Source organism: Dreissena polymorpha, chromosome 7 (genome assembly GCF_020536995.1).
Source record: "Dreissena polymorpha isolate Duluth1 chromosome 7, UMN_Dpol_1.0, whole genome shotgun sequence".
Classification (NCBI taxonomy): Eukaryota; Metazoa; Mollusca; class Bivalvia; order Myida; family Dreissenidae; genus Dreissena; species Dreissena polymorpha.
The window spans coordinates 71,091,354-71,107,632 of NC_068361.1; the positions used below are offsets into that span (position 1 = coordinate 71,091,354).

The following is a 16,279-nucleotide window of genomic DNA, read 5'->3' on the forward strand; positions in this document are numbered from 1 at the left end:
GACACAATTACAAATCAATTGAAACACGCATTAGCACTTATATTTTTTAATCTTCTGAAATGTTTAATGATTTTGTTTGAAATATAGTGATTTTTTTATTCAAAATACCAATTCACAATTTTAAGTTAAGGATATTTTTTAATATTTGAAAATGTGGTTTCCTTTTTTCTAAAACAAGGCTAAATTACAGCATAGAATTTTTTGTTTGCTTTTTATTTGATTTCTATCTTAGTGTCTGTCCTTTATCTTGATTAATTTTACCAAGAAAATGGGACATACAGTTGTTATTTCAACAAATACATATCTTGTTTGAAACTAGAATTTAGCACTGTGCAGGTAAAGTGTTATTACGATATTGTCATATATTTTCGCGACCCTGAGTTGAAATAAAGTGTTGTAAATACATATCTCCTATTATTAACAATTATAAAGTTGAGTTTCAATAACAAGAATGTAATTTATGCTACTTCATGGTGACAATCATGCTTATTGACTCTTGAAATGTGTCAATATATAGAGAATAACAGGTTACTGTCCCATCTTTTTTTAATATATCAGGCGAGGCTTAGAATAATTTATTCGTGCCGAGCCTGATATATTACAAAACGGTGGGACAGTAACCTGTTATTCTGTTTATCATACCACATTTTCCTAAAAATCTGAAAAACAATCCATTTTTTGTATTTAAAATGTACGGAATCCCCGCTAATTTTGCTGATCCGGCTTTTACACGTTGACATACATGTAGCAACGGCATTCGTAAAGACAAAGAATAAATCGCTTATTTTAAACATAGTATAGAGACAAACAGTTGCTTGCACTGCGATCGGGAAAAGTACACCTGCTGTAATTATAAACGTCTTGAATTGGAGATCAGGAATGGACTGCAGCGACAAATTTAATCGAAGAACACACTTCAACAAATAGTTTGGAAACGCCATTTTGGAGATGTGTATTGAAATTGACATTTTGATGATGTTGTCAATAATGACATAAGCGTGTTAAATCGTTTGTTTAAATAGTTGAGGTTTAGCATACAGTTATCATTTGTCTTGGCTTTCTGTGCAACACTTGCGAGTGCAATGACTATGTTGATATTTAAGATTTAATGTCAAATTGATGACGTCATTTTAATTCTGTAGTGCGGGCTGTGGTGATTTAAAAACAAAAAAGGTTTTTGTGATATATGACTTTAAACTAGAATAAAATATGTACGTTTTTGGTATCAAATTGTTTGTTTTGTTGAACCTGATTCACCTTGATAGAAATTGTTGACATTATTGCAAATCCCACGTTACTACAAACATGGACTGATATAAGAATTTCCTGTTGACCATGATATAAAAAATATATCAGGCAACATTATATCAGGCAGATATCAATGCGGTGGTATGATAAAAATTATTGTTATTACAATATTATAAATTTTATTACTATGGACAAATATTGGCAAAACTATGACAATTTAGTAGCTATAAAAGAACTTTCAATGACAAATGGAAGTATGATAACTTACATGCAAAAATGTTATTATTTATACAAAAATAAAGCTTATTAAGAGTAAAGTTAATCTTGAAATTTAATATGTGTTTATATACTTGTAAAAGTAACAATAGAGTCAAAGACATAAATGGAATACTGTCAGGATAATTACAATAAGTAAATATCTGTTTTACATTAATGCAATTGACTTAATAAAAAGGGTCTGATATGGTCACATCTAAAGTTTGTTTACGTCCCGAAAAAGTGGCGAAAACAATTTTTGACCCAGTGAAACCCCTGAGCCCTGTTTCTTCAACTGGAACAGTGTCTTAATTGGTGACATCTATTGGATTATTAGGTAATCCAATATACATTTGGAATGGGGCAATTTAAGTACATTTCTGAAAACCATCCTAAGTTTTACTAACCATGGAACTGTGTGAAGCTGGAGAAGCAGAAGAAGATGTAGATGATGTTGGTGGCGAGCTCAGAGCTCTTCTTCCAGTCATCACGTAAGACTCGGGCCAGAGCACTCACCACTGTCTCTGTGAACCAGAAATATTGGGATAAAATTAACAAAATAGCAGGGCTCAACATTAACTTTTGAAGCCACTTGTCCAGTCGGACAAGTAGACCCTAATTTCACTTGTCCTGACCAAAAAGCAACTTGTCCTGACCATTATATCTTATTCTGCTCAGTACTTTGCAAAATAATGAAATAATACAAAATGCTCAAATCATAAAGACTTGAATCGTTCAAAATACATGTAAACATAATTGTAGGCAATTTCAATACAAAAAGAACTGACTAGAATAACAGGAAAACTCAAGATTATTGATTTTTAAACATTATACATGACAAAAACTTGTGTGTTGCCAACATCAAACAAAAAATGTTAAAAGTGATGTATAGTACAGTACTTAACTGATATTTAAAAAAAAAACTAAATCATTCTAAACATAGAGAGGACGTCACAACGTTATTGTCTGTAAGATCGGTGTGTACCGGTGTTGTAAAATGCATATTCTTTACAAGGGAGAAAATTCTTGTTATCTTGGCAAAGAAAAAAATATTAAGGGTTGCTTCCCTTGTGAATAGTACAGTGTAGTACATGTATCACATGGAACTATCGGAATATCTCGGGCTTCGACGATTAAACTTAAACAAAATATGTTCGGAAAAATTGAGTGATATCTCCACAGAAATAATGGCTTTAAAGGCATTTTTTCTAAGTTATACGATTATAATGACCACTTGTCCCGTCTGACTAGCAAATTCTTTATTTACTTGTCCGGACTAACAATTTGGTTGTCCCGGACAGTCGGACTACCTTTAATGTCGAGCCCTGAAAATAGCCATAAAACATACACAAACAAATTGTAGAAAAGTCTATAAACTAATTAAGGAGTCATGATCTTTTAACAGTGTTACGGTTGTGATGCTTTAATCTTTTTGTAGAAAATTGTACATACAATAAAATGCTATTTAATAATGGCAGATTTTTTTTCTGTCTATGAAAAGAAAAATCTGGAATGTCTTATTGGTTTTTGAACCATTTTCAAGATTTTTATGCTTTAAGACTTATTGCATGTCAACAACAAATTAAACTAAAACAATCAGTGGTGGACAGTTAAGTATAATCTGAAATTAAAGGGTTGTTCAGAAATTATTGACAATTTTTGTAATAAGGTTTCAAGTTAAAACTAACACTACCGAACACATCACACATACATCGACTAACAGGCCATGTATGAAATAAAATTGGACTTGTAAGTTAATAAGAGACTGAACCACCTTGTAAGTAAATGCATATAGGTCGCCGCATCATATTGCATATATTGTCATCTAGCAACCTGGAGATCACAGATTTGATTTCCACTGTTGGGGTGTTCTTTAGATCTACGTCCAAAGACACCAAATACTGGTTCTACCCAAAAACTGACTAAAAGGCATTTCAAAAAGCTTTAGGCTTTTAATGCAATCGACCTAGAATAAATAACACAATTAACTGTAACTCCAATATAATGCAGATTATAAGGTCAAAGACAGCGTTATAAACTGATTCCTGTTATTAGTCCTGAGCCCATTTATTCTTAAATTGTTGTCATAGGTTGTCATTCACCAATACATGCATATAAACCACACTGTATTGAAAACTGAATTCTGTAAAACATTATGCTTTTCTAATGTGCATATATACCTGATAATCCAATATAATAACATGAATTAAAAAAACAATTCTGGCAATTTATGATGATAAATGTAATCAAGAATTTCATAAACACAAACATAAACCATTTTTAGATGTGTAAAGTGTACAGTGCATCATGGAACAGCCGTTTGATGGGGCACTGTTCATATCTAATTATAACAACAATTTTTTTTACAAATCTATGTGTGAGATTAAATTTATATTGAATGCGCTACGATACAAAGCAATGTTTTATTGCATCATACACAGTCAAGCAAAAAAATGCTTCCCAGGGATTTTTGAAAAATTGTTTGAAAATGAAAGTGAATTTTTGTTTACAATTACCCTGTGTTTGGATGTAACTAATCATCTTGATAACTTATTTAATTTCTCTTTACCTGTTACGTTTTTAATTTTTGTATTTTAGCAGACAGTATTAAAATTCATATTGTCTACACTCAAAAATAGGTGATACATGTCTCATAAAACTTGTCAAAGCTGTCAATCATTTAAAAGATCGATAGCACATACATAGTAACAGCAAAAGAGCGTGAAACACTGTTAGACACATGCTATTTTCACACCTTTATTTGCATCAAACAATAGATAATCATACTTACAATGCCCCTGTCATGGTAAGTCTAATTGATTATGTTTGAGAAATCAGCACAACAGATGCTGCCATATTTGAATTTCAACAAAATGCTTGAGACCAAAATGGAAGACTGAAGAATAAACAGGAGTCAAGACCCACCCGCGTTATATTGGAATCTGTTATAACAGAGCGCATTATAACTAATTAAAAGTGTAAATACTAGTAAACACTGATACCATTAGAGAAGAGTTCCTCAAGGTTGTCAGGGTTACGTGACAGCTGTAGCAGCAGTGCAGAGCCCCTTATCTTCTCTGCCACATCCTCGTATAGTAGTTCCAGGTACTCATCAAGGTCATTGATGTTGGCAGTCTCGTTAATCTCCGTGGCGTCATACGTTGGCACTTCTGGGGTCTCGTGGAGCTCTGTCTTGCCTGAAGCTATAGGTTACATGCAAGGTTAGCTATATTAATGTATTTCTATTAATATAAATTATTTAACATTTTTTCACAGGAAAAGAAGAACAAGACAAGCGATGTGTTTATGAAGCACTATGTTCCCATATATTTGACCTTTGACCTTGAAGGATAACCTTGACCTTTTATCACTCAAAATGTGCAGCTCCATGGGATACCCATGCATGCCAAATATCAAGTTGCTATCTTCAATATTTCAAAAGTTATTGCAAAAGTGTACATTAAATGAACGAATTTGACCCATATATTTGACCTTTGACCTTGAAGGATGACCTTGACCTTGACTTTTCACCACTCAAAATATGCAGCTCAATGAGATACACATGCATGCCAAATATGAAGTTACTATCTTCAATATTGCAAAAGTTATGGCAAATGTTAAAGTTGGAGCAAACAAACACACAAACCAACCAACAGACAGGGCAAAAACAATATGTTCCCCACTATAGTGGTGGGGGACATAAAAATGCTACGCTAAAAGTTAGCTTCATGCATGTATTTCAATTATTATACTAAACATATCAGTTATTCTACATGAAAAGTAGAACAAGACAAGAGATGTGTTTGTCAGAAACACAATGCCCCCTATTGCGCATCTTTGAAGCCATATATTTGACCTTTGACCTTGATGGATGACCTTGACCTTTCACCACTCAAAATGTGCAGCTCCGTGAGAAGTAAGTAAGAGATTGAATGGAGAAATGAATTTTTTTTTTTTTTTGACCTTTGACCTTGAAGGATGACCTTGACCTTTCACCACTCAAAATGTTCAGCTCCAGGAGATACACATGCATGCCAAATATCAAGTTGCTATCTTCAATATTTAAAAAGTTATGGCCAATGTTAAAGTTTTCGGATGGAATATTTGACATTTGACCTTGAAGGATGACCTTGACCTTCACCTTTCACCACTCAAAATGTTCTGCTCCAGGAGATACACATGCATGCCAAATATCAAGTTGCTATCTTCAATAGTGAAAAAGTTATGGCCAATGTTAAAGTTTTCGGACGGAATATTTGACCTTGATGGATGACCTTGACCTTTCACCACTCAAAATGTTCAGCTCCAGAAGATACACATGCATGCCAAATATTTAGTTGCTATCTTCAATAGTGAAAAAGTTATGGCCAATGTTAAAGTTTTCAGATGGACGGACAGACGCCATATATTAGACATTTGACCTTGAAGGATGACCTTGACCTTCACCTTTCACCACTCAAAATGTGCAGCTCCATGAGATGCACATGCATGCCAAATATCAAGTTGCTATGTTAAATATTGAACAAGAGGGCCAAGAGGCCCTAGTTCGCTCACCTGAGAGGAGTCGGTTCATTCAATCTTTACCAAACATCAAACTTGACCTAGATATTGTCCAGACAAACATCCTGGTCAAGTTTCATCATTATTGAACCAAAACTCTGGCGTATGGAGTGTTTTTGTTTTTGTAAGATTTGACCTGGTGACCTATATTTTGAGTTGACCCCCCTTACCAAACATCAAACTTTGCTTACAAAAATAAATATTATTACCAAGATTCATAAAACCTGAAACAAAATTGTGACCTCTAGAGTGTTTACAAGGATTTTGTATAATATAATGAAAATTTGGACAATCTAAGGGCAATAATTATGGCATAAATTATGTGATTTTGCTCATTATCAAACTTGACTGAGATCTTTCAGCAACTTTGATAAAGAATGCTTGAAAAATGTGAATGCTAGAGTGTTTACAAACCAAATGTGGACGGGCAGACGGCGGACAAAGACCAATCCTTAAACCTCACCTGAGCAATCAGGTGAGCTAAAATGTGTGTTTCACCGATCTGAGCCATTTTCCAACTTGTCAACGAAATCAATAAAACCAATGTATTGACTAAGTTTCACGATGATTAGGCAAATAATGTGACTTCTATAGTGTGCTTTCACAAAGTTTCTCTCTAGTCACATAAGGAAAACTGCCCCACCCCCCTGGCAGCCATGTTTTTTGACCGATTGGGACCATTTGTGAACTCATCTGAGATATATATAAAAACAATCTTTTCACCAAGTTTCATGATGATTGGGCAAAAAATGTGACTTCTAGAGTGTTCACAAGCTTTTTTTACTATGTATAAATATAAGAAAACTCCCCCCCCCCGGCAGCCATGTTATTCAACTGACCGAAACCATTTTCAAACTCAACTCTCATATCAAAGAAACAAATGTTCTGACCAAATTTCATGAAAATTGGGCAAAAAATGTAACTTCCAGAGTGTTCACATGTTTTCACTATATACATATAGAGAAAAATGCCCCGCCCACTGGCAGCCATGTTTTTTCACCGATCTGGACCAAATTCGAACTCGTCCAAGATATCAATAAAACCAATGTTTTGACAAACTTTCATAATGATTGGGCAAAAATTGTGACTTCTAGAGTGTTTACAAGGTTTCTCTATAGCCAAATAAGGAAAACTGCCCCGCCCACTGGCGGCCATGTTTTTCAACGGACCGGAACCACTTTTGAACTCAACCAACATATCATTAAGACAAACATTTTGACAAAGTTACATGAAGATTGGGCATGAAATGTGACTTCCACAGTGCTTACAAGTTTTTTATTTTTTTTTGACCTAGTGACCTAGTTTTTGACCCGGCACGACCCAGTTTCGAACTCAACCAAGATTTCATTGGGACCAAGCTTCTGACCAAGTTTCATGAAGATTGGCCAATAAATGTGGCCTCTAGAGTGTTTACGAACAAATGTGGACGGACGGAAAGACGACGGACAAAGACCGGTCACAAAAGCTCACCTGAGCAATCAGGTGAGCTAAAAAGTTATGACCATTAAACAAGTGTGAGCAACCATGGTCAATACTGGGGCATGATCTTTAACAAATTATATCACATACGCGTAGAGTTAAGAAATATTCAAATTGGTAGGGTAATGTTGGGAGTTGGGTGTGGGATAATATCCTAACGTCAGCCTTTACTGAGTTCACTAAAGCTCCTCAATTTAGAGTGGATCTTTGAAGTTCAGAACTATTTGGGCAATGTTGGCATTGAAGGGGCCAAATCAGCTGAAAGCATAAAAATAACACCAAATGTCAAAATGTAAGTTTCAAACCCCGCAGTGTCCAAGTGGTCTGTTAAAATGTTAAAATTTTTAAAATGTCCAAAATGTTAACTAAGAATAACAAAACTAACTAAGAGAGTAACTAATCCAAACCATTTTGAAGAGTTCTTTAAAGTCGTTTTTTTGTTTTTGTTGAAATTGGGGGCTGGTATACGAAGACACTTTGCCAATGGAAAAAATTATATATTTTTCCTGAATGGGACCTAAAATAATATATAATATTGAAAACACTTTTATTCTAAATTTTGAAGTATTTGTTAGCAAAACAACAACACTTATTTCCCAAATTTAGTAAAACTGTCACAATTTATCCCGATCCAATGGGACCTAGCCCCATTCCAAAAATGCTGAAACAATTCACTGCATACAAAATGTTTATATATATTTTTCACACTTGGACAGCTGCTTTAAAGACTTGAAATTTCACTATACTTTGTGAATGGAGTCTAGGATTATCAAGGTCCACATTGTCTTATACGTTAAACAAACACACTTGTTTGTGATTTTGGTTTTTAAATCCACTTTTAGATAGTAAACCTATTAAAACTTAAAATAAATGGCTGCAGAAATATATCCTCTGTACAGTTGGTCATATAAATGACGTATGTCAAAACAAAGAGCATATAGCATTTTTAACGCCTTTGAATTTGATTGTTTTTTTTTTTATCAAATTAACCAGGAATAAATGTGTACATAGTTTTGTGCACTAGCAATTTTAAATATATATATATAGATCATATCAAATAAAAGTTTCAAATAAAACAATTACCTGGTAATATTTAAACAATTGCCTTTAATCAGTACAGAAATATTTCCCCAATAAAATTAACCTAGGAAAAATATAATAAGTTGCCTTTGATTTGAAAACAACCAGAATAGTTGATTTCAAAATGATGTCATAGCGCAAATTATACACACTTAATATAAACATCCAGATAATAAGGTTTACGTTCAGCTTCAGAATGACTAGAAGGGTAGGGATGCTTTTAAAAGTGTAGAGTCTAGATACAAATTTTTATAAGTAGCCTTTTTCTTTTATTGCATTTTTGTTTTGTCTATCAACAAATGTAAACATGAGATCTTTATCATTATAATGGTAAAGCAGAACAAATTAATATAAGAATTAAGGATTGCTCAGCAAACTGCTAATTTCAATGACTGGTTCCCTGTACCTTTACTTGGCCCGGTCTCCTTTCTATTCTGCAGATAATACAGCAGTTGTTCTACCTCCGGCAGCTTACTGGGATGGATCAGCTTGCACTTGTCTATGATCTCCTTGGCCAGTGCACCAAGGTCACTGTTGGGATTAAGGCTCTTCACTCGAATGCTGCAAATTTTTATTGAATGTCACTTGCCTATAAAAAATGTCAGAGCAATGTAGACTGCTTCTATCTTGCACAAATCAAATTCTATGGAACTTATGAGTGAAAACTAATGAAAGATAAATGTAGTCTTTGAATACTAGATTCTTACTAAAAAATAAAGTGTGTGAAATTTTATATGTGTTTATCTTAAAATTGTGTTCTGAGTGATGGAATGGAAAAGTTATACTGACAGATTTTATACAGGTTAATACCTTGATAAACATCTATTTCTGAATAAACGTGTAGATTATACCGTCGAAATAAAGACTTGATTTGACAAGTAACAAAATTTACCCAGTCTCTGAGGGGTTGTACAATACCTTTTGCCATCATAATAATATAAAAGATTTGAAACTGACATACTAATATTTTCCAAAGTACAGACTTATACAATTATTTTCCAATTCATTAGTTTTCAAGTCTGATAATTTCAAAATTGATAATCATGAAAATATATATTACAATACATGGATATTTACTTGCAGATTAGTTTTAAATTACTGGTTATCACAACAGCATAATGAATGGAAATTTAATTATCTGGTATTTGGTCATTTGTAACATCTGCCAAATTCAGTTTTTTTCTTATGGACACAACAGTATGCATGCAACCAGACCATAGGTAAATCTGGATGTACATACTACATGTTACAAATATTAAAACAATCAAAAACCTCATAACCATGTTACTGCAAATTGATTTTTAATAGCAGAAACAAAATGAATGAAAATATATCATTTATCACTCTAAGACAAAGCTAGTACTATCATATATAATATAATATTAAATACATTCAAATATCAACAAAAGCTGTGCACAAAACTGCAGTAAATTATGTTTTAATTTTTATTAAACAGCAACAGTAAAGAGATCATGCTCAACACTAAAGTAAGTTCTGTAGATACATTATAAAGCCATCACAATGCTATTATGGATACTAAGCTGCTTACATTTTCTGGCATTCCTTTCTCTCTCCCAGCATGGGGTCCCCCAACTCCCCCAGGATTGTGGCCTCCAGCTCATAGTTGACCACCAGGGCCTTCTCTGTAGGGTGCACATCAATACTCCCTCCTTTCACCTTCCTGCAGTGACAAGAAAACTAAGAATTTCAAATTCAACACATTTTGAAACCCACATCCAGGTGTCAAAAGTTTTAAAAAAAGTTGCTTGTTTCATGCCAGCAATGTTTTTTCCTTCCTCATTTATATAAAGCACCTGTCAAGTACACTTTCCCAATTAGGGGAAAATAACAAAATTCCCAATTGCCATCTGCAAAAAATCCAAAAAAAGGGAAAGTTGCACCAATTTGGTTTAAATATGGGCTATTTGAAAGTGAACAAATTATAGTGATAAGTTGTGTGCAACAACTATTACCTTGCTTGATTTACCTTAATTACTAGTTTTCGGACACCCTCTATTTTAGCAATTTTTTTTTCGAGACTAAATTATCGGACATACGGGTTTTCGGCCATAATTAATGTCTCTTAATTTTTGGACAGTATATTTTACCATGCTTTTCTACAGACTTCGGCCCTGTTTTCGCTTATCTTGTGACACTTTGATCCTGGATTTTTACAACGGGATTAAGGTCATAAAACCTGCAGACTCATGCCTGAGGGCCATTACATTGGGTAAATAACCATGTATACCGGTAGAAAAAATGGATTTACCCAACAGCATTTGAAACAGTGTCGTCTTATAAAGGAAGCAGAATGTTTCTGTTTTTACGTTTTTGTTCTATATAATTTCTGGCAAAATTAGCAAACCTGTGAAGTTGTTTTAATTTGTTAAAGCCAAAATAGAAGAGTTCACAAGTAAATTATTGTACATTGATTTATTGCATTTAATTCAATATAATTATAATTTTCAGGCACCTTAATTTTTGTTCCTAAATTTTGGGAAACCTGTTATTTTTTAATATTTTTCTTATGTAAATTTTCAGATACGAAAAAAGTTTATTATTTTCAGAGTCTGAAAACATAGAGTAATTACGGTATTCAGTTTAGATAAAAAAGCACGTTTAATCAATCATGCAATTTCCATTTTAATCTTCTATTGATTTCAACTGCAGTTTGTTCTTTTTAACAAAAAGGACTTAGTTTCTGTAAATACAGTGAGTCACACCATTAAGAACTACAAAGAACAAGACTATTGCCAAGCAATGAAAGTCCCCTACCTACGCAGGATCCACCATTTTCAGCAATACTTGTAGTTTATTTGTTGCTGTAGCAACCAGAATTATTGAAATAGGAACAAAATGAAATGGGGTGCATACTCTCCATATTGTCATCTATCCATGTTTAAAGTTTCATAAAAATATAAAGAACTTTTAAAGTTATCGCAGGATGCACCATTTTCAGCAATATTTCTAGTCTATTTGTTGCCATAGCAACCAGAATTCTTGACGTAAGAACAAAATGAAATGATGTGCATAATCTCCATATTGCCATCTGTCCATGTTTCAAGTTTCATGAAAAAATATGAAGAACTTTAAAAGTTTTTGCAGGATCCAGAAAAGTGTGACAGACTGACAGACACACAGAGCGCAAACCATAAGTCCCTCTCCGGTTTCACCGGTAGGGGACTAATTAACAGAGGACATCAGCCTCATGGAAGCCTGCCATTGTTAAAGTATGGCTTCCAAAAAACAAAAACTGTTGATGAATGCCAACCTGATTCAATGTCTAACAAGGCCATAGAAGTGCTTTAGCCAGTATGTCTGTTTATTCAGCAAATTACATGACACCAAAAAGGCACAGAAACTGAACATTTCAACCAAATAGGCATATGTGAAGGAGCATTTAAATGGGTTTTTAAGCAATTCAGTACCGAGCCATTGAACACACCCAAAGTTCCAGATTTCAACATTTTTAGTTTTAGACAAATGCCTCCACTTTGAATTTAAAGCCAATACAGTGATAAAATTTTGGTGATTACAGGTGATTTTGATTTCATATTGTTTTAAGCTCTAATGTTTATTGTTGGAACATGTGGAGCGGTTTGCCATTAAAATATTATGATATTGGAAATCCTTGCAATAAAGTCAAACTAGATCTCAGTCAGATGAGGTAGTAAATTTTAGTTGGACTGACAGAAACTCATTCCGAGTGGCAAAAATATTCAAGTCAGTCAATATAATAAAAATAAAATAATAAACCTCAAATATTCCAAGCTCAGCTGAACAAAAAGCTTATTGACTGACATATTTTTTTTAAAGATTTGAAGATTTGCCGACCACTGTTACGATGCCAATATTGAGTTTTTTTCGTGATAATTTTTCCCAATTGGGCTGGTACGCGTACGTTTGAAAATTGGGCAAAAAAATATATCAATGAATGCAGACATGTAAGCAATGAAGACTCTGGCATTCATTGAAAGCAATCTGATAACAAACAAAATGTAAACAGATGTTTTGATAGATAAGATTAATGGACAATAAAACATTCTTTAATATATAAGAAAACTTAAAATCTTTTATCACTACTACAAAAAGTCATGTTTGATTTATCGTTGAAGTACCTGTTATCGAACTGCACCTATTATTGGATGGTTTTTTTTTTGCGCAAAAGTGCGCATGAGGTCACATCCATAAACAAATGGTGGTACATGAAGTCCATGACCTACTTACTTGCCTACTGAGCTTGAAATGTGCCGAAAACAGATTAAAGTAATGCATTTATTGTTATTTACATGGTTTTATGTGTTTTTTGCTATTACTTTTTGAATGTATTTATCAAAACATGCATTTACACACCAAAAAGCATATTTTAGTTCGCAATTTTGATTGCAGCTGACGCAGATTTTTTCTCCGAGCCTGGGTCACACGATAGTCATGTGACTTTGTATATACTGGAGTACTAAGTATTTATCAACTTTCCGGTAATAGGTCATGTTTACATATATAGGCTGCCATTTTGTTTTTTCTGCTAGAGGTGACCAGGGAATCATTGTTATGAATTCTTGAAGGATCTGCTGGAAAACTTTACAGATAAGTTATTAAATGATTGAACTGTTAGTAATTTGTTTATACATAATGTTTTTGTTATTTTAAGTGTTTCAATTTTAACATAATTCCTTGGGTACGACTAAAATGCGTATATGACTCATATCCGCGGATATAACTGAAAAGTGCGGATATGAACAGATAACGGTTTTTCCTTTATTTTTTGATATGCAAATTGTTCTATGAACAAATATACACTATGTGCATGTGTAATGTAAAAGTCAAATGAATTTAAAAGTGTTTTTCATTGGAATTTTAATTACAGTAACACCCAATTCATATCCCTGAATATGAACGACCAGTCACCTATTCCGAAAGCAAAATCCATACCAAACTTGAATCTGTAAAGCCGATATTTGTACGATTGAATACTATATAAATTCATATGGTCTATATCTTCTGACAAGTACAGACTTTATTTCCCAGGATTTGAATAGTGAATGTCTTCATATCCGCAATTTTCAGTCATATCGAATATAAGCTAGGTTGGTGCTAAGAAAAAAAACATAGTCGCCAAATCTAGGGGGGTCCAGGGCATGCCCCCCCCCCCTAAAATTTTTCGATCTTAGATCATATGTGGTGCGTTTTGGGGCTATTTCCTGAGCAAAATCAAGACTTTTTTTGTCTGAAATTAGCCCTTTCTTTGCTTGAAATTTTTTCTTTGCTGGTGAGCCACTTGCTGACATTTTGCAGCTGATTTTTTTGTTTACAGATACCGGTGGCGTAGTGATAATGATACATTAACACCGTTAAACAGTTTTCGGTACATGTGGTATTTAGGTTAGAAACCACTAAAACAGCCCGTCTCGTTAGTAATTATACGACATTTTATGAAATCCAAACATTACTTTTTTTAATTTTTTGTTTTTGAAGAAATGCGTGAGAAATTACTTAGTCAGCATGAGACCGTCATTGCATGTCAAAAACATGAGACTCACGGCGAAACCGTGAGACTTAACAGGTAGACGTTTCCGATTCTGCATTCGCGTCTGCACTATTTTAGACGACCTCCGATCGATAACCTAACGTTTGGTCATTTCCTGAGCTTACATTATTTTGTCCACTCTCTATTTTTTACAGAATTGTGTTTATTTCTGTTGCTTCGACTTTCCATTTTCGTTCGCAGCATCCATTTTTACCGGAATCTGCTACTCACTTTCTAAATCCGTCTTTCAAGTCGCATAGCGACTGTAAAGGGAAGTAACTCTTATATACTTTTTTAGCCAATCAAAATCGTTGTTGCTTGAGAAATTAGTTTATAGTGGCTATGTCAACGCCATAACTCTGCCCATCTGATTAAATGACAATTCTGTACTGGTTGATTCGATAACGTTGAATCGTAACATCTATAGCATAGGTCATTACACGTATCACGTAAATCGCCAAGTAACCCAAATATTCTAAAAGTCTGGTCGCAGTGTAAAGCGTGACCTGTTAATTAAGACATTAGCCATGTGGATTATCGACCTAGGCGGTCGTCATTATCCCCTGGGGTCTTTCTGGTAAGGGTGATATCTGTGTAATCTTAGCGATGTTTTTGGCGATTTATACAGCCTGAAAACAGGCATTTAGAGTGCAGGGATGGGAACTCACTTTTTACTATTGGCTGCCAGCACGGGCAACAGTCTTTAGTATTTTGGTTGCCCAGCTAAAAAGTAACGAGCCCAGATATATGTACATTTTGTGTCATGTGTACATACTAAATTCTTTAAATAAAATAATAGTTTATTACATAACATTTCTCACATTACACACTTTTAATGTATTATGAATAATTATGAGCATGAATTAAATCATTTCCTATGCCTTAACAATGAATTCTATTTAAATCATTATTGATCCATGGTCGCCAATTTGTATTCAATTTTCATTGCACTGAATTGTTTCAAGCTTAGTTGCCCAGCTGGACTACCAACTTTTGAAATAAGAGTTGCCCAGGCCAAAATCTACCTGCCCGGGCTCACGGGCAACCACTAATTTCCATCCCTGGAGTGTGCATTTGTAAAGCATAGGGTCTATTTTTTTCAATCGCCAATTTCATGAAAATCTGATTTTTAATCGCCAGCTGTGAATTGTAATCGCCAATGGCAATTTCGGCGATCGGTAACGCTAACGTAGATATAAGTCATATATGCATTTTAGACGGACTGTAATTCCTTAGGTGTTCGATAACTGGTTCATCCACCATATATCTTTTCAAGGCTTTTGTTTGACAGATTTAGCATTTTTCAAAGCATCAATAAAGTAAAATAATAGTTTTTCCAATTTTGTTACTTATTGTGCTCATGCCTGGGAGCATATCTAACATAATCGCTACAATCGTAAAAAATGTCAGTACAGCATAGCAAATTTTCGGATGTCGCATATTCGGATATAATAAGTTTCGTTAGTAACAATGTCACTTTAAAAATAAAACAAAAACGGGAACCTTTTTAAGTATCTAGCATCTTCTGGCTGCATATTCATATTGAAAAGGTGGGTATTTAGTCATAAACGTCTACGCAACACTTGAAAAATCCTTTTGTTTACAAATGAAAATCTATGTCTGCAGCCATCACAAAAATATTTTCAATCTCTAAGCGGTCAAAGTTGTATAGCTTACGCAATGAATAAATACATTTTGTATAATACAAATATATTTTTTATGAGTAAACTCGTTGATAAACAGAACATGTTACCAATACAATTAATGTATTGGTTATGTTTAATTCAAATTGTAATAAACCGTTTAGAGATTATGTACGAAGCGCATTTTAATCAATAGGTTACAAATCACTGTAGTGATCAAATACCGTTTGGCATGAAAATAAACTATCGGCACATACATAATGGAATAACTAATAAATGTTAAACTTGCCAAACTTGGTCCATTGTTATATGGTATGTCTATCCATCTGTTTGTAAATGAAACGGTTTAGTTTTTGTGGTAAAAATTGTCAAGGCTCTTTATGATTTAGATTGATTATTGGATTGACCAGGAGGTTGAATCTATAACCAGTTTTAAAAAGCTGACTGATATTATAAGGGGTAATAGAACAGAATCGGGGCTAAAGAA

The 16,279-nt window shown here is 33.8% G+C and overlaps 2 protein-coding genes across 3 annotated transcripts in view; one reads left to right on the forward strand and one right to left on the reverse strand.

The window, feature by feature from the left end:
• The window catches only part of LOC127837315 (neurogenic locus Notch protein-like), a 516,941-nt gene that overhangs the window by 149,537 nt on the left and 351,125 nt on the right, over positions 1-16,279 (forward strand). The window lies entirely within an intron of this gene.
• Positions 1,906-15,788, reverse strand: LOC127839809 (kinesin-associated protein 3-like). The gene is made up of 5 exons (XM_052368196.1): positions 15,653-15,788; positions 10,172-10,303; positions 9,029-9,183; positions 4,506-4,706; positions 1,906-2,027 (listed from the first exon to the last, which is right to left on the reverse strand). The coding sequence occupies exons 1-5, from the start codon at positions 15,688-15,690 to the stop codon at positions 1,906-1,908; spliced, it is 648 nt and encodes a 215-aa protein (XP_052224156.1). The 5' UTR covers positions 15,691-15,788.